At 40.9% G+C, this 27,310-nt stretch overlaps 1 protein-coding gene across 1 annotated transcript in view; it reads left to right on the forward strand.

Annotated features, from left to right (window-relative positions):
• The window catches only part of vwf (von Willebrand factor), a 168,686-nt gene extending 145,104 nt beyond the window's left edge, over positions 1-23,582 (forward strand). Inside the window, exons 51-54 of the mRNA XM_045688600.1 lie at positions 508-636; positions 2,530-2,569; positions 3,273-3,370; positions 23,295-23,582. Coding sequence (XP_045544556.1) covers positions 508-636; positions 2,530-2,569; positions 3,273-3,370; positions 23,295-23,480 — 453 coding nt within the window. The 3' untranslated portion in view covers positions 23,481-23,582. The remainder of the gene's footprint in view (positions 1-507; positions 637-2,529; positions 2,570-3,272; positions 3,371-23,294) is intronic.
• Positions 23,583-27,310: the final 3,728 nt, after the last annotated feature.

Below are 27,310 nucleotides of genomic sequence, written 5' to 3' on the forward strand. Positions count from 1 at the left end.
TGTCTCTAACCCTACAGGTCAGCAGTAAACTAGCTCTACTCTAACCCCCTGTCTCTAACCCTACAGGTCAACAGTAAACTAGCTCTACTCTAACCCCCTGTCTCTAACCCTACAGGTCAACAGTAAACTAGCTCTACTCTAACCCCTTGTCTCTAACCCTACAGGTCAACAGTAAACTAGCTCTACTCTAACCCCCTGTCTCTAACCCTACAGGTCAACAGTAAACTAGCTCTACTCTAACCCCCTGTCTCTAACCCTACAGGTCAGCAGTAAACTAGCTCTACTCTAACCCCCTGTCTCTAACCCTACAGGTCAGCAGTAAACTAGCTCTACTCTAACCCCCTGTCTCTAACCCTACAGGTCAGCAGTAAACTAGCTCTACTCTAACCCCCTGTCTCTAACCCTACAGGTCAACAGTAAACTAGCTCTACTCTAACCCCCTGTCTCTAACCCTACAGGTCAACAGTAAACTAGCTCTACTCTAACCCCCTGTCTCTAACCCTACAGGTCAACAGTAGTCTAAATGAAGGCTGTAGTCAGTACTCCTGTGGTGTCAACAGTAAAGGAGATCTGGTTCTCCAGACCAGAGTGACCACCTGCCCTCCTCTCGACCGCCAACTCTGTCTGGACCAGGGGGTATGACTACAGTACAACACTATAGCCACAATACAACTACAGTACAACACTATAGCCACAATACAACTACAGTACAACACTATAGCCACAATACAACTACAGTACAACACTATAGCCACAATACAACTACAGTACAACACTATAACTACAATACAACTACAGTACAACACTATAGCCACAATACAACTACAGTACAACACTATAACTACAATACAACTACAGTATAACACAACCATTAACCCTCATTACAATACAACTACAGTACAACACTATAACTACAATACAACTACAGTACAACACTATAGCCACAATACAACTACAGTACAACACTATAGCCACAATACAACTACAGTACAACACTATAGCCACAATACAACTACAGTACAACACAACCATTAACCCTCATTACAATACAACTACAGTACAACTACAATACAACTACAGTACAACACTATAGCCACAATACAACTACAGTATAACACAACCATTAACCCTCATTACAATACAACTACAGTACAACACTATAACTACAATACAACTACAGTACAACACTATAGCCACAATACAACTACAGTACAACACTATAGCCACAATACTACTACAGTACAACACAACCATTAACCCGCATTACAATACAACTACAGTACAACTACAATACAACTACAGTACAACACTATAGCCACAATACAACTACAGTATAACACAACCATTAACCCTCATTACAATACAACTACAGTACAACACTATAACTACAATACAACTACAGTACAACACTATAGCCACAATACAACTACAGTACAACACTATAGCCACAATACTACTACAGTACAACACAACCATTAACCCTCATTACAATACAACTACAGTACAACTACAATACAACTACAGTACAACACTATAGCCACAATACAACTACAGTATAACACAACCATTAACCCTCATTACAATACAACTACAGTACAACACTATAACTACAATACAACTACAGTACAACACTATAGCCACAATACAACTACAGTACAACACAACCATTAACCCTCATTACAATACAAATACAGTACAACTACAATACAACTACAGTATAACTAATACAACTACAATACAACTATAATACAACTACAATACAACTACAGTATAACTAATACAACTACAATACAACTATAATACAACTACAATACAACTACAATACAACTACAGTATAACACAACCATTAACCCTCATCACAACACAACTACAATACAACCAACCCCAACACTAATCCTACCGTACTACCGTGCTACCGTGCTACTACCGTACTACCGTACTACCGTGCTACTACCGTACTACAGTGCTACTATCGTACTACCGTGCTACTACCGTACTACCGTGCTACCGTGGGATGAATTGGAACGCCGACTACGAGCCAGACCTAATCGCCCAACATCAGTGCCTGACCTCACTAATGCTCTTGTGGCTGAATGGAAGCAAGTCCTCGCTGCAATGTTCCAACATCTAGTGGAAAGCATTCCCAGAAGAGTGGAGACTGTTATAGCAGCAAAGGGGGGAACAACTCCATATTAATGCCCATGATTTTGGAAAGAGATGTAGGACGAGCAGGTGTCCACCTACTCTGTTGTGTTTTATATTACATGACATATATGATACGACTCTGTTGTGTTTTATATTACATGATATGTATGAAAGGTCTCTGTTGTGTTTTATATTATATGATGTGTATATTATATGTCTATGTTTTGTTTTATATGACATATATGATATGTCTCTGGTGTTTTATATTATATGACATATATGATATGTCTCTGGTGTTTTATATTATATGATATATTTGATATGTCTCTATTGTGTTTTATATTACATGATATATTTGATATGTCAATCCATCTCTGTGTTCAGGGGAAGATCAGCCAGATAGGAACCAGCTGCTGTGAGATGTGTGAGTATCATCTACAGGGTGTTTGTGTCTGTACCTTGTGTTTGTGTCCGTACCTTGTGTTTGTGTCCGTACCTTGTGTTTGTGTCCGTACCTTGTGTTTGTGTCCGTACCTTGTGTCCGTACCTTGTGTTTGTGTCCGTACCTTGTGTCCGTACCTTGTGTTTGTGTCCGTACCTTGTGTTTGTGTCCGTACCATGTGTTTGTGTCCGTACCTTGTGTCCGTACCTTGTGTTTGTGTCCGTACCTTGTGTTTGAGTCTGTACTGTGTGTTTGTGTCCGTACCTTGTGTTTGTGTCCGTACCTTGTGTTTGAGTCTGTACTGTGTGTTTGTGTCCGTACCTTGTGTTTGTGTCCGTACCTTGTGTTTGTGTCCGTACCTTGTGTTTGAGTCTGTACTGTGTGTTTGTGTCCGTACCTTGTGTTTGTGTCCGTACCTTGTGTTTGTGTCCGTAGCTTGTGTTTGTGTCCGTACCTTGTGTTTGAGTCTGTACTGTGTGTTTGTGTCCGTAGCTTGTGTTTGTGTCCGTACCTTGTGTTTGAGTCTGTACTGTGTGTTTGTGTCCGTACCTTGTGTTTGTGTGCGTACCTTGTGTCCGTACCTTGTGTTTGAGTCTGTACTGTGTGTTTGTGTCCGTACCTTGTGTTTGTGTCCGTACCTTGTGTTTGAGTCTGTACTGTGTGTTTGTAATGTGTGTATCTGTAGGTACAGAGCCAGAGTGTAGGAAGACAGTGGGAACACTCAACTACATCAAAGTGGACGACTGTCAGTCACAACAACAGATAGAACTACACTACTGTGAGGTGAGAATATAACTAACCCTACACTACTGTGAGGTGAGAATATAACTAACCCTACACTACTGTGAGGTGAGAATATAACTAACCCTACACTACTGTGAGGTGAGAACATAACTAACCCTACACTACTGTGAGGTGAGAATATAACTTAACCCTACACTACTGTGAGGTGAGAACATAACTAACCCTAACCCTACACTACTGTGAGGTGAGAATATAACTAACCCTACACTACAATACTGTGAGGTGAGAATATAACTAACCCTACACTACACTACTGTGAGGTGAGAATATAATTAACCCTACACTACACTACTGTGATGTGAGAATATAACTAACCCTAACCCTACACTACTGTGAGGTGAGAATATAACTAACCCTACATTACTGTGAGGTGAGAACATAACTAACCCTACACTACTGTGAGGTGAGAATATAACTAACCCTACACTACTGTGAGGTGAGAATATAACTAACCCTACACTACTGTGAGGTGAGAATATAACTAACCCTACACGACTGTGAGGTGAGAATATAACTAACCCTACACTACTGTGAGGTGAGAACATAACTAACCCTAACCCTACACTAATGTGAGGTGAGAATATAACTAACCCTACACTACTGTGAGGTGAGAATATAACTAACCCTACACTACTGTGAGGTGAGAATATAACTAACCCTAACCCTACACTACTGTGAGGTGAGAATATAACTAACCCTACACTACTGTGAGGTGAGAATATAACTAACCCTAACCCTACACTACTGTGAGGTGAGAATATAACTAACCCTACACTACTGTGAGGTGAGAACATAACTAACCCTACACTACTGTGAGGTGAGAACATAACTAACCCTAACCCTACACTACTGTGAGGTGAGAATATAACTAACCCTACACTACTGTGAGGTGAGAATATAACTAACCCTAACCCTACACTACTGTGAGGTGAGAATATAACTAACCCTACACTACTGTGAGGTGAGAATATAACTAACCTTACACTACTGTGAGGTGAGAACATAACTAACCCTACACTACTGTGAGGTGAGAACATAAAACTAACCCTACACTACTGTGAGGTGAGAATATAACTAACCTTAACCCTACACTACTGTGAGGTGAGAACATAACTAACCCTACACTACTGTGAGGTGAGAATATAACTAACCCTAACCCTACACTACTGTGAGGTGAGAACATAACTAACCCTACACGACTGTGAGGTGAGAATATAACTAACCCTACACGACTGTGAGGTGAGAATATAAACCTAACCCTACACTACTGTGAGGTGAGAATATAAGTAACCCTACACTACTGTGAGGTGAGAACATAACTAACCCTAACCCAACACTACTGTGAGGTGAGAATATTACTAACCCTACACTACTGTGAGGTGAGAACATAACTAACCCTACTACACTACTGTGAGGTGAGAACATAACTAACCCTAACCCAACACTACTGTGAGGTGAGAACATAACTAACCCTACACTACTGTGAGGTGAGAATATAACTAACCCTACACTACACTACTGTGAGGTGAGAATATAACTAACCTTAACCCTACACTACTGTGAGGTGAGAACATAACTAACCCTACACTATTGTGAGGTGAGAATATAACTAACCCTACACGACTGTGAGGTGAGAATATAACTAACCCTACACTACTGTGAGGTGAGAACATAACTAACCCTACACTACTGTGAGGTGAGAATATAACTAACCCTAACACTACACTACTGTGAGGTGAGAATATAACAACCTTAACCCTACACTACTGTGAGGTGAGAACATAACTAACCCATACACTACTGTGAGGTGAGAATATAACTAACCCTACACTACACCTGTGAGGTGAGAATATAACTAACCCTAACCCTACACTACTGTGAGGTGAGAATATAACTAACCCTACACTACTGTGAGGTGAGAACATAACAACCTAACCCTACACTACTGTGAGGTGAGAATATAACTAACCCTACACTACTGTGAGGTGAGAATATAAACTAACCCTACACTACTGTGAGGTGAGAATATAACTAACCCTACACTACTGTGAGGTGAGAACATAACTAACCCTACACTACTGTGAGGTGAGAATATTACTAACCCTAACACTACACGACTGTGAGGTGAGAATATAACTAACCCTACACTACTGTGAGGTGAGAACATAACTAACCCTAACCCTACACTACTGTGAGGTGGGAATATAACTAACCCTACACTACTGTGAGGTGAGAACATAACTAACCCTAACCCTACACTACTGTGAGGTGAGAACATAACTTACCCTACACTACTGTGAGGTGAGAACATAACTAACCCTAACCCTACACTACTGTGAGGTGAGAATATAACTAACCCTACACTACTGTGAGGTGAGAATATAACTTACCCTACACTACTGTGAGGTGAGAATATAACTAACCCTAACCCTACACTACTGTGAGGTGAGAACATAACTAACCCTAACCCTACACTACTGTGAGGTGAGAATATAACTAACCCTACACTACTGTGAGGTGAGAATATAACTAACCCTAACCCTACACTACTGTGAGGTGAGAATATAACTAACCCTAACCCTACACTACTGTGAGGTGAGAATATAACTAACCCTACACTACTGTGAGGTGAGAATATAACTAACCCTACACTACTGTGAGGTGAGAATATAACTAACCCTACACTACTGTGAGGTGAGAATATAACTAACCCTAACCCTACACTACTGTGAGGTGAGAATATAACTAACCCTAACCCTACACTACTGTGAGGTGAGAATATAACTAACCCTAACCCTACACTACTGTGAGGTGAGAATATAACTAACCCTACACTGTGAGGTGAGAATATAACTAACCCTACACTACTGTGAGGTGAGAATATAACTAACCCTACACTACTGTGAGGTGAGAATATAACTAACCCTACACTACTGTGAGGTGAGAATATAACTAACCCTAACCCTACACTACTGTGAGGTGAGAATATAACTAACCCTACACTACTGTGAGGTGAGAATATAACTAACCCTAACCCTACACTACTGTGAGGTGAGAATATAACTAATCCTACACTACTGTGAGGTGAGAATATAACTAACCCTAACCCACACTACTGTGAGGTGAGAATATAACTAACCCTACACTACTGTGAGGTGAGAATATAACTAACCCTACACGACTGTGAGGTGAGAATATAACTAACCCTAACCCAACACTACTGTGAGGTGAGAACATAACTAACCCTACACTACTGTGAGGTGAGAATATAACTAACCCTACACTACTGTGAGGTGAGAACATAACTAACCCTAACCCTACACTACTGTGAGGTGAGAACATAACTAACCCTACACTACTGTGAGGTGAGAATATAACTAACCCTACACTACTGTGAGGTGAGAATATAACTAACCCTAACCCTACACTACTGTGAGGTGAGAACATAACTAACCCTACACTACTGTGAGGTGAGAATATAACTAACCCTACACTACGGTGAACTGAGAATATAACTAACCCTACACTACTGTGAGGTGAGAATATAACTAACCCTAACCCTACACTACGGTGAACTGAGAATATAACTAACCCTAACCCACACTACTGTGAGGTGAGAATATAACTAACCCTAACCCACACTACTGTGAGGTGAGAATATAACTAACCCTAACCCTACACTACTGTGAGGTGAGTACATAACTAACCCTACACTACTGTAAGGTGAGAATATAACTAACCCTACACTACTGTGAGGTGAGAATATAACTAACCCTACACTACTGTGAGGTGAGAATATAACTAACCCTAACCCTACACTACTGTGAGGTGAGAATATAACTAACCCTAACCCTACACTACTGTGAGGTGAGAATATAACTAACCCTACACTACGGTGAACTGAGAATATAACTAACCCTAACCCACACTACTGTGAGGTGAGAATATAACTAACCCTAACCCTACACTACTGTGAGGTGAGTACATAACTAACCCTACACTACTGTGAGGTGAGAATATAACTAACCCTACACTACTGTGAGGTGAGAATATAACTAACCCTACACTACTGTGAGGTGAGAACATAACTAACCCTAACCCTACACTACTGTGAGGTGAGAATATAACTAACCCTACACTACTGTGAGGTGAGAATATAACTAACCCTAACCCTACACTACTGTGAGGTGAGAATATAACTAACCCTACACTACTGTGAGGTGAGAACATAACTTACCCTACACTACTGTGAGGTGAGAATATAACTAACCCTACACTACTGTGAGGTGAGAATATAACTAACCATAACCCTACACTACTGTGAGGTGAGAATATAACTAACCCTACACTACTGTGAGGTGAGAACATAACTAACCCTAACCATACACTACTGTGAGGTGAGAATATAACTAACCCTACACTACTGTGAGGTGAGAATATAACTAACCCTAACCCTACACTACTGTGAGGTGAGAATATAACTAACCCTACACTACTGTGAGGTGAGAACATAACTTACCCTACACTACTGTAAGGTGAGAATATAACTAACCCTACACTACTGTGAGGTGAGAATATAACTAACCCTACACTACTGTGAGGTGAGAATATTACTAACCCTACACTACTGTGAGGTGAGAATATAACTAACCCTACACTACTGTGAGGTGAGAATATTACTAACCCTACACTACACTACTGTGAGGTGAGAATATAACTAACCCTACACTACTGTGAGGTGAGAACATAACTAACCCTAACCCTACACTACTGTGAGGTGGGAATATAACTAACCCTACACTACTGTGAGGTGAGAACATAACTTACCCTACACTACTGTAAGGTGAGAATATAACTAACCCTAACCCTACACTACTGTGAGGTGAGAATATAACTAACCCTACACTACTGTGAGGTGAGAATATAACTAACCCTAACCCTACACTACTGTGAGGTGAGAACATAACTAACCCTAACCCTACACTACTGTGAGGTGAGAATATAACTAACCCTACACTACTGTGAGGTGAGAATATAACTAACCCTAACCCTACACTACTGTGAGGTGAGAATATAACTAACCCTAACCCTACACTACTGTGAGGTGAGAATATAACTAACCCTAACCCTACACTACTGTGAGGTGAGAATATAAACTAACCCTACACTACTGTGAGGTGAGAATATAACTAACCCTAACCCTACACTACTGTGAGGTGAGAATATAACTAACCCTACACTACTGTGAGGTGAGAATATAACTAACCCTACACTACTGTGAGGTGAGAATATAACTAACCCTACACTACTGTGAGGTGAGAATATAACTAACCCTACACTACTGTGAGGTGAGAATATAACTAACCCTAACCCTACACTACTGTGAGGTGAGAATATAACTAACCCTACACTACTGTGAGGTGAGAATATAACTAACCCTAACCCTACACTACTGTGAGGTGAGAATATAACTAATCCTACACTACTGTGAGGTGAGAATATAACTAACCCTAACCCACACTACTGTGAGGTGAGAATATAACTAACCCTAACCCTACACTACTGTGAGGTGAGAACATAACTAACCCTACACTACTGTGAGGTGAGAATATAACTAACCCTACACTACTGTGAGGTGAGAATATAACTAACCCTAACCCTACACTACTGTGAGGTGAGAACATAACTAACCCTAACCCTACACTACGGTGAACTGAGAATATAACTAACCCTACACTACTGTGAGGTGAGAATATAACTAACCCTAACCCTACACTACGGTGAACTGAGAATATAACTAACCCTAACCCACACTACTGTGAGGTGAGAATATAACTAACCCTAACCCACACTACTGTGAGGTGAGAATATAACTAACCCTAACCCTACACTACTGTGAGGTGAGTACATAACTAACCCTACACTACTGTAAGGTGAGAATATAACTAACCCTACACTACTGTGAGGTGAGAATATAACTAACCCTACACTACTGTGAGGTGAGAATATAACTAACCCTAACCCTACACTACTGTGAGGTGAGAATATAACTAACCCTAACCCTACACTACTGTGAGGTGAGAATATAACTAACCCTACACTACGGTGAACTGAGAATATAACTAACCCTAACCCACACTACTGTGAGGTGAGAATATAACTAACCCTAACCCTACACTACTGTGAGGTGAGAATATAACTAACCCTACACTACTGTGAGGTGAGAATATAACTAACCCTACACTACTGTGAGGTGAGAATATAACTAACCCTACACTACTGTGAGGTGAGAATATAACTAACCCTAACCCTACACTACTGTGAGGTGAGAATATAACTAACCCTACACTACTGTGAGGTGAGAATATAACTAACCTTACACTACACTACTGTGAGGTGAGAATATAACTAACCTTACCCTACACTACTGTGAGGTGAGAATATAACTAACCCTACACTACTGTGAGGTGAGAATATAACTAACCCTACACTACTGTGAGGTGAGAACATAACTAACCCTAACCCTACACTACTGTGAGGTGAGAATATAACTAACCTTAACCCTACACTACTGTGAGGTGAGAACATAACTAACCCTACACTACTGTGAGGTGAGAATATAACTAACCCTACACGACTGTGAGGTGAGAATATAACTAACCCTACACTACTGTGAGGTGAGAATATAAGTAACCCTACACTACTGTGAGGTGAGAACATAACTAACCCTACACTACTGTGAGGTGAGAACATAACTAACCCTAACCCAACACTACTGTGAGGTGAGAATATAACTAACCCTACACTACTGTGAGGTGAGAATATAACTAACCCTACACTACACTACTGTGAGGTGAGAATATAACTAACCTTAACCCTACACTACTGTGAGGTGAGAACATAACTAACCCTACACTATTGTGAGGTGAGAATATAACTAACCCTACACGACTGTGAGGTGAGAATATAACTAACCCTACACTACTGTGAGGTGAGAACATAACTAACCCTAACCCTACACTACTGTGAGGTGAGAATATAACTAACCCTACACTACTGTGAGGTGAGAATATAACTAACCCTAACCCTACACTACTGTGAGGTGAGAATATAACTAACCCTACACTACTGTGAGGTGAGAACATAACTAACCCTAACCATACACTACTGTGAGGTAAGAATATAACTAACCCTACACTACTGTGAGGTGAGAATATAACTAACCCTAACCCTACACTACTGTGAGGTGAGAATATAACTAACCCTACACTACTGTGAGGTGAGAACATAACTTACCCTACACTACTGTAAGGTGAGAATATAACTAACCCTACACTACTGTGAGGTGAGAATATAACTAACCCTACACTACTGTGAGGTGAGAATATTACTAACCCTACACTACTGTGAGGTGAGAATATAACTAACCCTACACTACTGTGAGGTGAGAATATTACTAACCCTACACTACACTACTGTGAGGTGAGAATATAACTAACCCTACACTACTGTGAGGTGAGAACATAACTAACCCTAACCCTACACTACTGTGAGGTGGGAATATAACTAACCCTACACTACTGTGAGGTGAGAACATAACTAACCCTAACCCTACACTACTGTGAGGTGAGAACATAACTTACCCTACACTACTGTAAGGTGAGAATATAACTAACCCTAACCCTACACTACTGTGAGGTGAGAATATAACTAACCCTACACTACTGTGAGGTGAGAATATAACTAACCCTAACCCTACACTACTGTGAGGTGAGAACATAACTAACCCTAACCCTACACTACTGTGAGGTGAGAATATAACTAACCCTACACTACTGTGAGGTGAGAATATAACTAACCCTAACCCTACACTACTGTGAGGTGAGAATATAACTAACCCTAACCCTACACTACTGTGAGGTGAGAATATAATAACCTAACCCTACACTACTGTGAGGTGAGAATATAACTAACCCTAACCCTACACTACTGTGAGGTGAGAATATAACTAACCCTAACCCTACACTACTGTGAGGTGAGAATATAACTAACCCTACATTACTGTGAGGTGAGAATATAACTAACCCTACACTACTGTGAGGTGAGAATATAACTAACCCTACACTACTGTGAGGTGAGAATATAACTAACCCTACACTACTGTGAGGTGAGAATATAACTAACCCTAACCCTACACTACTGTGAGGTGAGAATATAACTAACCCTACACTACTGTGAGGTGAGAATATAACTAACCCTAACCCTACACTACTGTGAGGTGAGAATATAACTAACCCTACACTACTGTGAGGTGAGAATATAACTAACCCTAACCCACACTACTGTGAGGTGAGAATATAACTAACCCTAACCCTACACTACTGTGAGGTGAGAACATAACTAACCCTACACTACTGTGAGGTGAGAATATAACTAACCCTACACTACTGTGAGGTGAGAATATAACTAACCCTAACCCTACACTACTGTGAGGTGAGAACATAACTAACCCTAACCCTACACTACGGTGAACTGAGAATATAACTAACCCTACACTACTGTGAGGTGAGAATATAACTAACCCTACACTACGGTGAACTGAGAATATAACTAACCCTAACCCACACTACTGTGAGGTGAGAATATAACTAACCCTAACCCACACTACTGTGAGGTGAGAATATAACTAACCCTAACCCTACACTACTGTGAGGTGAGTACATAACTAACCCTACACTACTGTAAGGTGAGAATATAACTAACCCTACACTACTGTGAGGTGAGAATATAACTAACCCTACACTACTGTGAGGTGAGAATATAACTAACCCTAACCCACACTACTGTGAGGTGAGAATATAACTAACCCTAACCCACACTACTGTGAGGTGAGAATATAACTAACCCTAACCCTACACTACTGTGAGGTGAGTACATAACTAACCCTACACTACTGTAAGGTGAGAATATAACTAACCCTACACTACTGTGAGGTGAGAATATAACTAACCCTACACTACTGTGAGGTGAGAATATAACTAACCCTAACCCTACACTACTGTGAGGTGAGAATATAACTAACCCTAACCCTACACTACTGTGAGGTGAGAATATAACTAACCCTACACTACTGTGAGGTGAGAATATAACTAACCCTACACTACTGTGAGGTGAGAATATAACTAACCCTACACTACTGTGAGGTGAGAATATAACTAACCCTACACTACTGTGAGGTGAGAATATAACTAACCCTAACCCTACACTACTGTGAGGTGAGAATATAACTAACCCTACACTACTGTGAGGTGAGAATATAACTAACCCTAACCCTACACTACTGTGAGGTGAGAATATAACTAATCCTACACTACTGTGAGGTGAGAATATAACTAACCCTAACCCACACTACTGTGAGGTGAGAATATAACTAACCCTAACCCTACACTACTGTGAGGTGAGAACATAACTAACCCTACACTACTGTGAGGTGAGAATATAACTAACCCTACACTACTGTGAGGTGAGAATATAACTAACCCTAACCCTACACTACTGTGAGGTGAGAACATAACTAACCCTAACCCTACACTACGGTGAACTGAGAATATAACTAACCCTACACTACTGTGAGGTGAGAATATAACTAACCCTACACTACGGTGAGCTGAGAATATAACTAACCCTAACCCACACTACTGTGAGGTGAGAATATAACTAACCCTAACCCACACTACTGTGAGGTGAGAATATAACTAACCCTAACCCTACACTACTGTGAGGTGAGAACATAACTAACCCTACACTACTGTGAGGTGAGAATATAACTAACCCTACACTACTGTGAGGTGAGAATATAACTAACCCTACACTACTGTGAGGTGAGAATATAACTAACCCTAACCCACACTACTGTGAGGTGAGAATATAACTAACCCTAACCCACACTACTGTGAGGTGAGAATATAACTAACCCTAACCCTACACTACTGTGAGGTGAGTACATAACTAACCCTACACTACTGTAAGGTGAGAATATAACTAACCCTACACTACTGTGAGGTGAGAATATAACTAACCCTACACTACTGTGAGGTGAGAATATAACTAACCCTAACCCTACACTACTGTGAGGTGAGAATATAACTAACCCTAACCCTACACTACTGTGAGGTGAGAATATAACTAACCCTACACTACGGTGAACTGAGAATATAACTAACCCTAACCCACACTACTGTGAGGTGAGAATATAACTAACCCTAACCCTACACTACTGTGAGGTGAGTACATAACTAACCCTACACTACTGTGAGGTGAGAATATAACTAACCCTACACTACTGTGAGGTGAGAATATAACTAACCCTACACTACTGTGAGGTGAGAACATAACTAACCCTAACCATACACTACTGTGAGGTGAGAATATAACTAACCCTACACTACTGTGAGGTGAGAATATAACTAACCCTAACCCTACACTACTGTGAGGTGAGAATATAACTAACCCTACACTACTGTGAGGTGAGAACATAACTTACCCTACACTACTGTAAGGTGAGAATATAACTAACCCTACACTACTGTGAGGTGAGAATATAACTAACCATAACCCTACACTACTGTGAGGTGAGAATATAACTAACCCTACACTACTGTGAGGTGAGAACATAACTAACCCTAACCATACACTACTGTGAGGTGAGAATATAACTAACCCTACACTACTGTGAGGTGAGAATATAACTAACCCTAACCCTACACTACTGTGAGGTGAGAATATAACTAACCCTACACTACTGTGAGGTGAGAACATAACTTACCCTACACTACTGTAAGGTGAGAATATAACTAACCCTACACTACTGTGAGGTGAGAATATAACTAACCCTACACTACTGTGAGGTGAGAATATTACTAACCCTACACTACTGTGAGGTGAGAATATAACTAACCCTACACTACTGTGAGGTGAGAATATTACTAACCCTACACTACACTACTGTGAGGTGAGAATATAACTAACCCTACACTACACTACTGTAAGGTGAGAATATAACTAACCCTAACCCTACACTACTGTGAGGTGAGAATATAACTAACCCTACACTACTGTGAGGTGAGAATATAACTAACCCTAACCCTACACTACTGTGAGGTGAGAACATAACTAACCCTAACCCTACACTACTGTGAGGTGAGAATATAACTAACCCTACACTACTGTGAGGTGAGAATATAACTAACCCTAACCCTACACTACTGTGAGGTGAGAATATAACTAACCCTAACCCTACACTACTGTGAGGTGAGAATATAACTAACCCTAACCCTACACTACTGTGAGGTGAGAATATAACTAACCCTAACCCTACACTACTGTGAGGTGAGAATATAACTAACCCTAACCCTACACTACTGTGAGGTGAGAATATAACTAACCCTACATTACTGTGAGGTGAGAATATAACTAACCCTACACTACTGTGAGGTGAGAATATAACTAACCCTACACTACTGTGAGGTGAGAATATAACTAACCCTACACTACTGTGAGGTGAGTACATAACTAACCCTACACTACTGTGAGGTGAGAATATAACTAACCCTACACTACTGTGAGGTGAGAATATAACTAACCCTACACTACTGTGAGGTGAGAACATAACTAACCCTAACCATACACTACTGTGAGGTGAGAATATAACTAACCCTACACTACTGTGAGGTGAGAATATAACTAACCCTAACCCTACACTACTGTGAGGTGAGAATATAACTAACCCTACACTACTGTGAGGTGAGAACATAACTTACCCTACACTACTGTAAGGTGAGAATATAACTAACCCTACACTACTGTGAGGTGAGAATATAACTAACCATAACCCTACACTACTGTGAGGTGAGAATATAACTAACCCTACACTACTGTGAGGTGAGAACATAACTAACCCTAACCATACACTAGTGTGAGGTGAGAATATAACTAACCCTACACTACTGTGAGGTGAGAATATAACTAACCCTAACCCTACACTACTGTGAGGTGAGAATATAACTAACCCTACACTACTGTGAGGTGAGAACATAACTTACCCTACACTACTGTAAGGTGAGAATATAACTAACCCTACACTACTGTGAGGTGAGAATATAACTAACCCTACACTACTGTGAGGTGAGAATATTACTAACCCTACACTACTGTGAGGTGAGAATATAACTAACCCTACACTACTGTGAGGTGAGAATATTACTAACCCTACACTACACTACTGTGAGGTGAGAATATAACTAACCCTACACTACTGTGAGGTGAGAACATAACTAACCCTAACCCTACACTACTGTGAGGTGGGAATATAACTAACCCTACACTACTGTGAGGTGAGAACATAACTAACCCTAACCCTACACTACTGTGAGGTGAGAACATAACTTACCCTACACTACTGTAAGGTGAGAATATAACTAACCCTAACCCTACACTACTGTGAGGTGAGAATATAACTAACCCTACACTACTGTGAGGTGAGAATATAACTAACCCTAACCCTACACTACTGTGAGGTGAGAACATAACTAACCCTAACCCTACACTACTGTGAGGTGAGAATATAACTAACCCTACACTACTGTGAGGTGAGAATATAACTAACCCTAACCCTACACTACTGTGAGGTGAGAATATAACTAACCCTAACCCTACACTACTGTGAGGTGAGAATATAAACCTAACCCTACACTACTGTGAGGTGAGAATATAACTAACCCTAACCCTACACTACTGTGAGGTGAGAATATAACTAACCCTAACCCTACACTACTGTGAGGTGAGAATATAACTAACCCTACACTACTGTGAGGTGAGAATATAACTAACCCTACACTACTGTGAGGTGAGAATATAACTAACCCTACACTACTGTGAGGTGAGAATATAACTAACCCTACACTACTGTGAGGTGAGAATATAACTAACCCTAACCCTACACTACTGTGAGGTGAGAATATAACTAACCCTACACTACTGTGAGGTGAGAATATAACTAACCCTAACCCTACACTACTGTGAGGTGAGAATATAACTAATCCTACACTACTGTGAGGTGAGAATATAACTAACCCTAACCCACACTACTGTGAGGTGAGAATATAACTAACCCTAACCCTACACTACTGTGAGGTGAGAACATAACTAACCCTACACTACTGTGAGGTGAGAATATAACTAACCCTAACCCTACACTACTGTGAGGTGAGAACATAACTAACCCTACACTACTGTGAGGTGAGAATATAACTAACCCTAACCCTACACTACTGTGAGGTGAGAATATAACTAACCCTAACCCTACACTACGGTGAACTGAGAATATAACTAACCCTAACCCACACTACTGTGAGGTGAGAATATAACTAACCCTAACCCACACTACTGTGAGGTGAGAATATAACTAACCCTAACCCTACACTACTGTGAGGTGAGTACATAACTAACCCTACACTACTGTAAGGTGAGAATATAACTAACCCTACACTACTGTGAGGTGAGAATATAACTAACCCTACACTACGGTGAACTGAGAATATAACTAACCCTAACCCACACTACTGTGAGGTGAGAATATAACTAACCCTAACCCTACACTACTGTGAGGTGAGTACATAACTAACCCTACACTACTGTGAGGTGAGAATATAACTAACCCTACACTACTGTGAGGGCTCTGAGGGGACTCTTCTCCAGGTTCATCTCTCTGTAGGTGAGGGCTCTGAGGGGACTCTTCTCCAGGTTCATCTCTCTGTAGGTGAGGGCTCTGAGGGGACTCTTCTCCAGGTTCATCTCTCTGTAGGTGAGGGCTCTGAGGGGACTCTTCTCCAGGTTCATCTCTCTGTAGGTGAGGGCTCTGAGGGGACTCTAGGTTAACCTGTTGGGGATCTTATCCCGATATCGGGATTCATTGTCAAGAGACCACGGCGGGAAATTCAAAAACTGCAAGAATCTAATAATTTCAATTTCTCAAACAATCAACTATTTCTCACAATTTGAAAGATAAACATCTCCTAAATCCAACCACATTGTCCGATTTCAAAGAGGCTTTACGGCGAAAGCATAAAGTTAGGTTATGTTAGGAGAGTACATTGAAAATAGCTGTGTGTAATGTTTTGTCAATTCAAACACAGGCGTCACCATAAGCGGATAACCAGCTAGAATTATACACCAACCTTTGACAATCTTCCTCAGATGACACTCCTAAGACATTATGTTACACAATACATGCATTTTTTGTTCCATCAAGTTGATATTTATATCCAAAAACAGCATTTTACCGAAGCGGTGAAAATCAGATTTTTTTTCTCTCAAATGCTTCCGGTGAACAACGTTACAAATCACAAAATTACTATTCGATAACATTGGTAAATTATATTATTGTCATTCAAATATTCATAGTTTAACATTTCGTAAATGCTACTGCAATGCCAGATTTCAAAATAACTTTACTGGGAAATCACAATTTGCAATAAACCGGGTGCTGTGCTAAGAACAATAGGCTAGGCTATACAGGTTAGCACCATATGTAACCATGTAATATCAAAATTACTATTGTCAATATTCCCTTACCTTTGATTATCTTCATCCATTGGCACTTCTAGAAATCCCAGGTCCACTACAAATGTGGTTTCTTTTGACAAAGTTCATAATTGATGTCCAAATAACTCCAAGTTGTTCCATGTTGTTAGCGCTTCGGTAGGCTACTAAAAAGTAGCGCGGGGGAGTCACGGCGAAAAGTAAAAAAAAATCTATTTACATTGTTCAAACATGTCAAACGTTGTTTAGCATCAATCTTTAGAGCCATTTTTAACGTGAAACATCAGTAATGTTTCAACCCGACCTCTCCTGTGTCTTGAAAAACGTCTTTGAAAAATGTATCGCATCACATGATTGCGCAGGTGCAGCCAATAATGAAGTGACGACATCCCAGGGAGGTCAACTTCTCTTCATTGCCATCCGGTCTCTGTTCATCATAGACGCTTCAAACAACTTTATAAAGATCGTTGACATCTAGTGGAAGCCGTAGGAGTTGCGAAATGAATCCTTTCTCACTATGGTATCTATAAAACAATGACACTAAATAGTACAGTCACAAAATTCAAATTTTTTTTTATCTATTTTTCACAGGTTTTTGCCTGCAATATGAGTTTTGTTATACTTACAGACACCATTCAAACTGTTTTAGAAAATTCAGAGTGTTTTCTATCCGAATGTGTTAATAATATGCATATCCTAGCTTCTGAGTTGGTGTAGGAGGCAGTTAAAAATGGGCACATATTTTTTTCAAAATTTCTCAATACTGCCCCCGAGCCTCAACAGGTTAATCTCTCTGTTGGTGAGGGTTCTGAGGGGACTCTAGGTTAATCTCTCTGTAGGTGAGGGCTCTGAGGGGACTCTAGGTTAATCTCTCTGTAGGTGAGGGCTCTGAGGGGACTCCAGGTTAATCTCTCTGTAGGTGAGGGCTCTGAGGGGACTCTAGGTTAATCTCTCTGTAGGTGAGGGCTTTGAGGGGACTCTTCTCCAGGTTCATCTCTCTGTAGGTGAGGGCTCTGAGGGGACTCTAGGTTCATCTCTCTGTAGGTGAGGGCTCTGGGGAGACTCCAGGTTAATCTCTCTGTAGGTGAGGGCTCTGAGGGGACTCTTCTCCAGGTTCATCTCTCTGTAGGTGAGGGCTCTGAGGGGACTTTTCTCCAGGTTAATCTCTCTGTAGGTGAGGGCTCTGAGGGGACTCTTCTCCAGGTTAATCTCTCTGTAGGTGAGGACTCTGTGGTGGAATGTGTGGGCATCGCTTCCTTTTAGGTGGTTGTAGAATTGAACAGCTTGTTTTCTAGATTTTGATAACTAGCGTGTATAGTCCTGGTTCTGTTATTCTTGCAGTATTCTACACGCAGTCTCAATTGTGTCTTTGTCCAATGTTGTGAATTCTTGGTTGGTGAGTGGACCCCAGACTTTAAAACCATAGAGGGCACAGACTTCACAACCATAGAGGGCAATGTGTTATATAACTGATTAACCTCTTACATCTAGACGTTCCGCTAGCGGAACACCTGCTCCAATATCCAATGATAGGCGTGGCGCGAATTACAAATTCCTCAAAAATACAAAAACTTCAATTTTTCAAACATATGACTATTTCACAGCATTTTAAAGACAAGACTCTCCTTTATCTAACTACACTGTCCGATTTCAAAAAGGCTTTACAGCGAAAGCAAAACATTAGATTATGTCAGCAGAGTACCAAGCCAGAAATAATCAGACACCCATTTTTCAAGCTAGCATATAATGTCACAAAAACCCAGAAGACAGCTAAATGCAGCACTAACCTTTGATGATCTTCATCAGATGACACACCTAGGACATTATGTTATCAAATACATGCATGTTTTGTTCAATCAAGTTCATATTTATATCAAAAAACAGCTTTTTACATTAGCATGTGACGTTCAGAACTAGCAAACTTCCGGGGAATTTGCTAACAATTTACTAAATTACTCACGATAAACGTTCACAAAAAGCATAACAATTATTTTAAGAATTATAGATACAGAACTCCTCTATGCACTCGATATGTCCGATTTTAAAATAGGTTTTTGGTGAAAGCACATTTTGCAATATTCTAAGTACATAGCCCAGCCATCACGGGCTAGCTATTTAGACACCCGGCAATTTTAGCACTCACCAATATCAGATTTACTATTACAAAAGTTTGATTACCTTTTGTTGTCTTCGTCAGAATGCACTCCCAGGACTGCTACTTCAATAACAAATGTTGGTTTGGTCCAAAATAATCCATCGTTATATCCGAATAGCGGCGTTTTGTTCGTGCGTCCCAGACACTATCCGAAATGGTAAATCAGGGTCGTGCGCATGGCGCAATTCGTGACAAAAAAATTCGAAATATTCCATTACCGTACTTCGAAGCATGTCAACCGCTGTTTAAAATACATTTTTATGCAAGTTATCTCGTAAAAAAGCGATAATATTCCGACCGGGAATCTCCTTTTCGGCAAACAGAGGAAAAATCACAAAGACGGGGGCGGCCAGGGCACGCGCCTAAGCCCACAGTCCCTTGATCGGCCACTTGAGAAAGGCGATAATGTGTTTCAGCCTGGGGCTGGGATGACGACATTCAGGTTTTTCCCGGGCTCTGAGCGCCCATGGAAGACGTAGGAAGTGTCACGTTAGAGCAGAGATCCTTTGTAAAAGATAGAGATGGCAAAGAAGTTCAAGAAATGGTCAGACAGGCCACTTCCTGTAAAGGAATCTCTCAGGTCTTGACCTGCCATTTGAGTTCTGTTATACTCACAGACACCATTCAAACAGTTTTAGAAACTTTGGAGTGTTTTCTATCCAAAGCCAATAATTATATGCATATTCTAGTTACTGGGCAGGAGTAGTAACCAGATTAAATCGGGTACGTTTTTTATCCAGCCGTGAAAATACTGCCCCCTAGCCATAACAGGTTAACCTCTATGGGCTAGGTGGGACGCTAGCGTGCCACCCGTGGTGCACTCCATCAACAGCAGGTGCATTTCAAGAGCGGCAAATTTGAATCCAAATAAATGTCAAAATTCAAATTTTTAAAAAATACAACTATTTTACACCATTTGAAAGATAAACATCTCCTTAATCTAACCACGTTTTACGATTTCAAAAAGGTTTTACGGCGAAAGCATACATTTAGAGTATGTTAGGACAGTACATTTACAAGAGTTGTGTGTAATGTTTTGTCAAGTCAAAGACAGGGTCACCAAAACCATAAAACCAGCTAAAATGATGCACTAACCTTTTACAATCTCCATCAGATGACACTCCTAGGACATTATGTTAGACAATGCATGCATTTTTAGTTCTATCAAGTTCATATTTATATCCAAAAACAGCGTTTTACTATGGCATTGATGTTGAGGAAATCGTTTCCCTCCAATAACCGGCAGTCAAGTCAGCGTCACAAATTAAATAATTAAAATTAGAAAACATTGGTAAAATATTATATTGTCATTTAAAGAATTATAGATTTACATCTCTTGAACGCAATCAACTTGCCAGATTTAAAAATAACCTTACTGGGAAATCACACTTTGCAATAATCTGAGCACTGCGCCCAGAAAAATACGCGTTGCGATACAGACTAGACGTCATGTTGGGGAGATCTAAAATCGAAAATACTATGTAAATAATCCATTACCTTTGATTCTCTTCATCAGATGTCACTTCCAGGTATCACAGGTCCATAACGAATGTAGTTTTGTTCAAAAAAGCTCATCATTTATGTCCAAAAATCTCCGTCTTGTTAGCACATGATCTAAGCCAGCCGGACTTCTCGTCATGAACGAGGGGAAAAAAATATATTTACGTTCGTTCAAACATGTCAAACGTTGTATAGCATAAATCATTAGGGCCTTTTTTAACCAGAACATGAATAATATTCAAGGTGGACGAATGCATACTCTTTTATAACGTATTGGAACGAGGGTACCCAACATGAACTCGCGCGCCAGGTGTCTAATGGGACATCATCGTTCCATGGCTCTTGTTCGGTCAGATCTCCCTCCAGAAGACTCAAAACACTTTGTAAAGGCTGGTGACATCTAGTGGAAGCAATAGGAAGTGCCAAAATATTCCTCAGCCCCTGTGTTTTTCAATGGGATAGGTTTAAAGGTAATACAACACATCAGGTATCCACTTCCTGTCAGAAAATGTCTCAGGGTTTTGCCTGCCAAATGAGTTCTGTTATACTCACAGACACCATTCAAACAGTTTTAGAAACTTTAGAGTGTTTTCTATCCATATATAATAAGTATATGCATATTCTAGTTACTGGGTAGGATTAGTAACCAGATTAAATCGGGTACATTTTTTTTATCCAGACGTGCAAATGCTGCCCCCTAGCCCTAACAGGTTAAGGTATTTTTAGCCAGATCCTATTTGGGATGTGGAGTTTTATGTTTCTTTTGATGGCGTAGAAGGCAATTGCTCTAGGGCAACTATCAAGGCTCAGGAAAAGACCCAGGTACAGACAGTTTTGAAATAGCAAAAGTGAATTACAAAAACGGGGGCAGGCAAATGACAGGTCAAGGGCAGGCAGAGGTCAGTAATCCAGAGTAGAGTCTGAAAGGTACAGAACGGCATTCAGGGTCAGGGCTTGCAGAGGTCAGTAATCCAGGGAGGTGTGACAAGGTACAGAACGACAGGCAGGCTCAGGGTCAGGGCAGGCAGAATGGTCAAACCCGGGGAATCAGGAACTAGAGAAAGACAGGAGCACGGGAAAAAACACAGGTATAAATACACTGGGGATACTAGGGAAGATGGGTGACACCTGGAGGGTGGAGACAAGCACAAAGACAGGTAACACCCTGAAACAGATCAGGGTGTGACAGCAACAGTGTCTACATAGAATTTGTATTTGTTGTCTTGGCTACTGGACCTTTTTTGGAACACCATTATTTTTGTTTTACTGAGATTCACTGTCAGGGCCCAGGTCTGTCAGGGCCCAGGTCTGTCAGAGGGCCCAGGTCTGCGCAGAAGATCTAGGTACTGCTGAAGGCCCTCCTTGGTTGGGGACAGAAGCACCAAATCATCACCAAACAGTAGGCATTTGACATTTGACTTCAGATTCTATTAGCGTGAGGCCGGGTGCTGCAGACTGTTCTAGTGCCCTTGCCAATTCATTGATATATTTGTTGAAGAGGGTGGGGCTCAAGCTGCATCCCTGTCTAACCCCACGGCCCTGAGGAAAGAAATGTGTGTGTTTATTGCCATTTTTAACTGCACACTTGTTTTTGTGTATATTGATTTTATAATGTTTTTCTCCCAACACCTCTTTCTCTCTCTCTCTCAGGGGAAGTGTCGTAGTAAGAGTGTATATTCCCTAGAGACTAACGCTGTGGAGAGGGAGTGTGTGTGTTGCGCTTCTGTGGCGACAAAGCCTCTGAGCGTTCCACTGCTGTGTTCTAATGGAACACTGACACATCACAACGTTCTGTCTGTCACCGCCTGCGACTGTCTGGCCCAGCACTGCACTTAGAGAGAGAACTGAATAAAATTGAGAGAGACAGTGTGTGTGTGTGTGTGTGTGTGTGTGTACCCTGATAAACATGTACTCAAATAAACAATTTGGATATTCTCATTCTGTCTGTCTTTCTTTCTCTCTCTCTGTTTGTCTGTCTGTCCATCTGTCCGTCTGTCTGTCTGCATGTTTCTTCTGTCCTGTGTGGCTCAATTGGTAGAGCATGGTGTGTGCAATGCCAGGGTTGTGGGTTCAATTCCCATAGAGGACTGTATGAAAAATGACAAATATTTCTGCACTCACTAGGGATGTTAATCATGCAACCTGCTGCCAGACCCTATGGATGCTCTAGTCTAAGGTACCTGGTTCAATTGTGTTTAGGAGCATTCTTTAAATATCTAGTAAGACATATTTGATAATTTACAATCATCCTAAATTAAGATGATCTGTGTTAGTTTTAACACTATATGCAACCCCCCTCTCTCGCTATTGATTTCAACTTGATAATCGATGATTGATTGACAAAACAGTGTTGAATTTCTCTTTCTGTTTTGGTGACCCCCGTATCAAAATGCAAAATACCTAAAGCTACAGTGCCTTGCAAAAGTATTCATCCCCCTTGGCTCATGTTGTATACAGATCAACACCTTAGAGACAGTCAGTCATACTAGATGTTGTATACAGATCAACACCTTAGAGACAGTCAGTCATACTAGATGTTGTATACAGATCAACACCTTAGAGACAGTCAGTCATACTAGATGTTGTATACAGATCAACACCTTAGAGACAGTCATACTAGATGTTGTATACAGAGCAACACCTTAGAGACAGTCATACTAGATGTTGTATACAGATCAACACCTTAGAGACAGTCATACTAGATGTTGTATACAGATCAACACCTTAGAGACAGTCATACTAGATGTTGTATACAGAGCAACACCTTAGAGACAGTCATACTAGATGTTGTATACAGAGCAACACCTTAGAGACAGTCATACTAGATGTTGTATACAGAGCAACACCTTAAATAGAGACCCTCATGCTAGAAGTTCTATACAGTGGTGTAAGGTACTTAAGTAAAAATACTTTTAATTTCTACTTAAGTTGTTTTTTGGGGGATCTGTACTTTACTTTACTATTTATATGTTTGACAACTTTTACTTTTACTCCACTACATTCCTAAAGAAAATAATGTACTTTTTAATCTATACATTTTCCCTGACAACTAAAAGTACTCGTTACAATTCGAAAGCTAAAGCAGGACAGAATTATGGCACCTATCAATATAACGCTTTGTCATCCCTACTGCCTCTGATCTGGCGGACTGACAAAACACAAATACTGTGTTTGTAAAGGATGTCTGAGTGTTGGAGTGTGCCCCTGTCTGTTTGTAATTAAAAATAATATGAAAATCGTGCCATCTGGTTTGCTTAATATATGGAATTTGATGTATAACGTTTACTTTTGCTTTGTAATTTTACTCAAGTATGACGTTTGAGTACTTTTTCTACCACCGTACTTAATAAAACCAGACACTTTTTCTCAAGTAGTATTTTACTGGGTAACTTTCACTTTTACTTGAGTCATTTTCTGTTAAGGCGTCTTTAGTTTACACAAGTATGACAATTGAGTACTTTTCCACCACTGGTTCTATACAGATCAACACCTTAGAGACCCTCATACTAAATGTTGTATACCGACCAACAGTTTAATTAAAGAACCTCATACTAGATGTTGTATACAGATCAACACATTAGAGACAGTCATACTAGATGTCGTACACAGATCAACACCTTAACACCACCAAACCACCACAAGCCCATTTCACCAACACTCCATTGAAGCCTCCAAGTTCCACCTTGTCATTCTTGTGCTAAACCCCCAGTGACTATACTCGACTTGGGGGTCAGGCGGACGGTTGCGAGGAGGCTCGCCGGGAGCGAAGGCATGTCTTTGGCTGTTAACCAGCCCCCGCTGCACAGAGGTGAGAGTGTCTGGCATATTATTTCAATATCTAAGAGCTCTGATTGTGTGGGGTAGCATCGCCTTGTTTGGGGGCATCTTTTCTGGGCGTAGCTCAGCAGGGGCACTCCGCCTCCACGGTCCCAAAGAGGGGTGGAGAGGGTGAGGGGGGGACCATCCGTCCGTGTCCCTCAGGCTGGGGGATATTAGTTATATTACCGTAGGGTGTGCCTTACTTAAGATCTCCGGACGGGCCTGAATTGCTAGGGGTGGATCGGTGCACAAACGCTGCAACGGCAAGAGCCAAGGGTCAAAGGTTTGGGGGAGGTGACTCCCCTTCTAATTGGAGTGTGATCCTCCAGAGGTCTTGTGGTTGTACTGCTTTGGGTTGTTGGTCCCCGTCGTGTTGTGGGTCCTCGTTGTAGTCAATGGTGGTCATAGTAGAGTTATTGAAGAGCGGATGGGCGGACGGAGGTGCGGACGGGCCTGATGGATGGACTGGTGGTCGAGTAGGTCGACAGGAGGGTCGGTTGGTGTGCAGGTAAGTAGATACAGTGCCTTGCAAAAGTTCATCCCCCTTGGCGTTTTTCCTATTTTGTTGCATTACAACCTGTAATTTAAATTGATTTTTATTTGGATTTCATGTAATGGACATACACAAAATAGTCCAAATTGGTGAAGTGAAATGAAAAAAAATTACTTGTTTCAAAAAAGTTGAAAAAATGTAAAACGGAAAAGTGGTGTGTGCATATGTATTCACCCCCTTTGCTATGAAGTCCCAAAATAAGATCTGGTGCAACTGATTACCTTCAGAAGTGACATAATTAATTTTAAAAAATCCACCTGTGTGCACTCTAAGTGTCACATTTTCTGTCACATGATCTCAGTATATATACACACCTGTTCTGAAAGGCCCCAGAGTCAGCAACATCACTAAGCAAGGGGCACCACCAAGCAAGCAGCACCAGTCCCGTGTGGCTCAGTTGGTAGAGCATGGTGTTTGCAACGCCAGGGTTGTGGGTTTGATTCCCACGGGGGACCAGTACGAAAAAAATAAAAAAATAAATAAATGTATGCATTCACTACTGTAAGTGGCTCTGGATAAGAGCGTCTGCTAAATTACTAAAATGTCAAATGTAATGAAGACCAAGGAGCTCTCCAAACAGGTCAGGGACAAAGTTGTGGAGAAGTACAGATCAAAAATTATGGTATGAAATGTATGCATTCACTACTGTAAGTTGCTCTGGATAAGAGCGTCTGCTAAATGACTAAAATGTAAAAATGTGTTCGCCAAAAGGTATGTGGGAGACTCCCCAAACATATGGAAGAAGGTACTCTGGTCAGATGAGACTAAAATTAAGCTTTTGGCCATCAAGGAAAATGCGATGTCTGGCGCAAACCAAACACCTCTCATCACCCCGAGAAGACCATCCCCACAGTGAAGCATGGTGGTGGCAGCATCATGCTGTGTTTTTCATCTGCAGGGACTGGGAAATGGGTCAGAATTGAAGGAATAATGGATGGCGCTAAATAAAGGGAAGTTCTTGAGGGAAACCTGTTTCAGTTTCAGAGATTTGAGACTGGGATGTAGGTTCACCTTCCAGCAGGACAATGACCCTAAGCATACTGCTAAAGTAACACTCAAGTGGTGTAAGGGGAAACATTTAACCTCTCTGGGCCAGTGGGATGTTTGCGTCCCACCATATTCAACAGCCAGTGGAATCGCGTGGCGCGAAATACAAATACCTCAAAAATGCTATAACTTCAATTTCTCAAACATATGACTATTTTACACCATTTGAAAGATAAGACTCTCGTTAATCTAACCACATTGTCCGATTTCAAAAAGTCTTTACAGCAAAACCAAAACCAAAACATTA

Source organism: Salmo salar, chromosome ssa10 (assembly GCF_905237065.1).
Source record: "Salmo salar chromosome ssa10, Ssal_v3.1, whole genome shotgun sequence".
Lineage (NCBI taxonomy): Eukaryota > Metazoa > Chordata > Actinopteri > Salmoniformes > Salmonidae > Salmo > Salmo salar.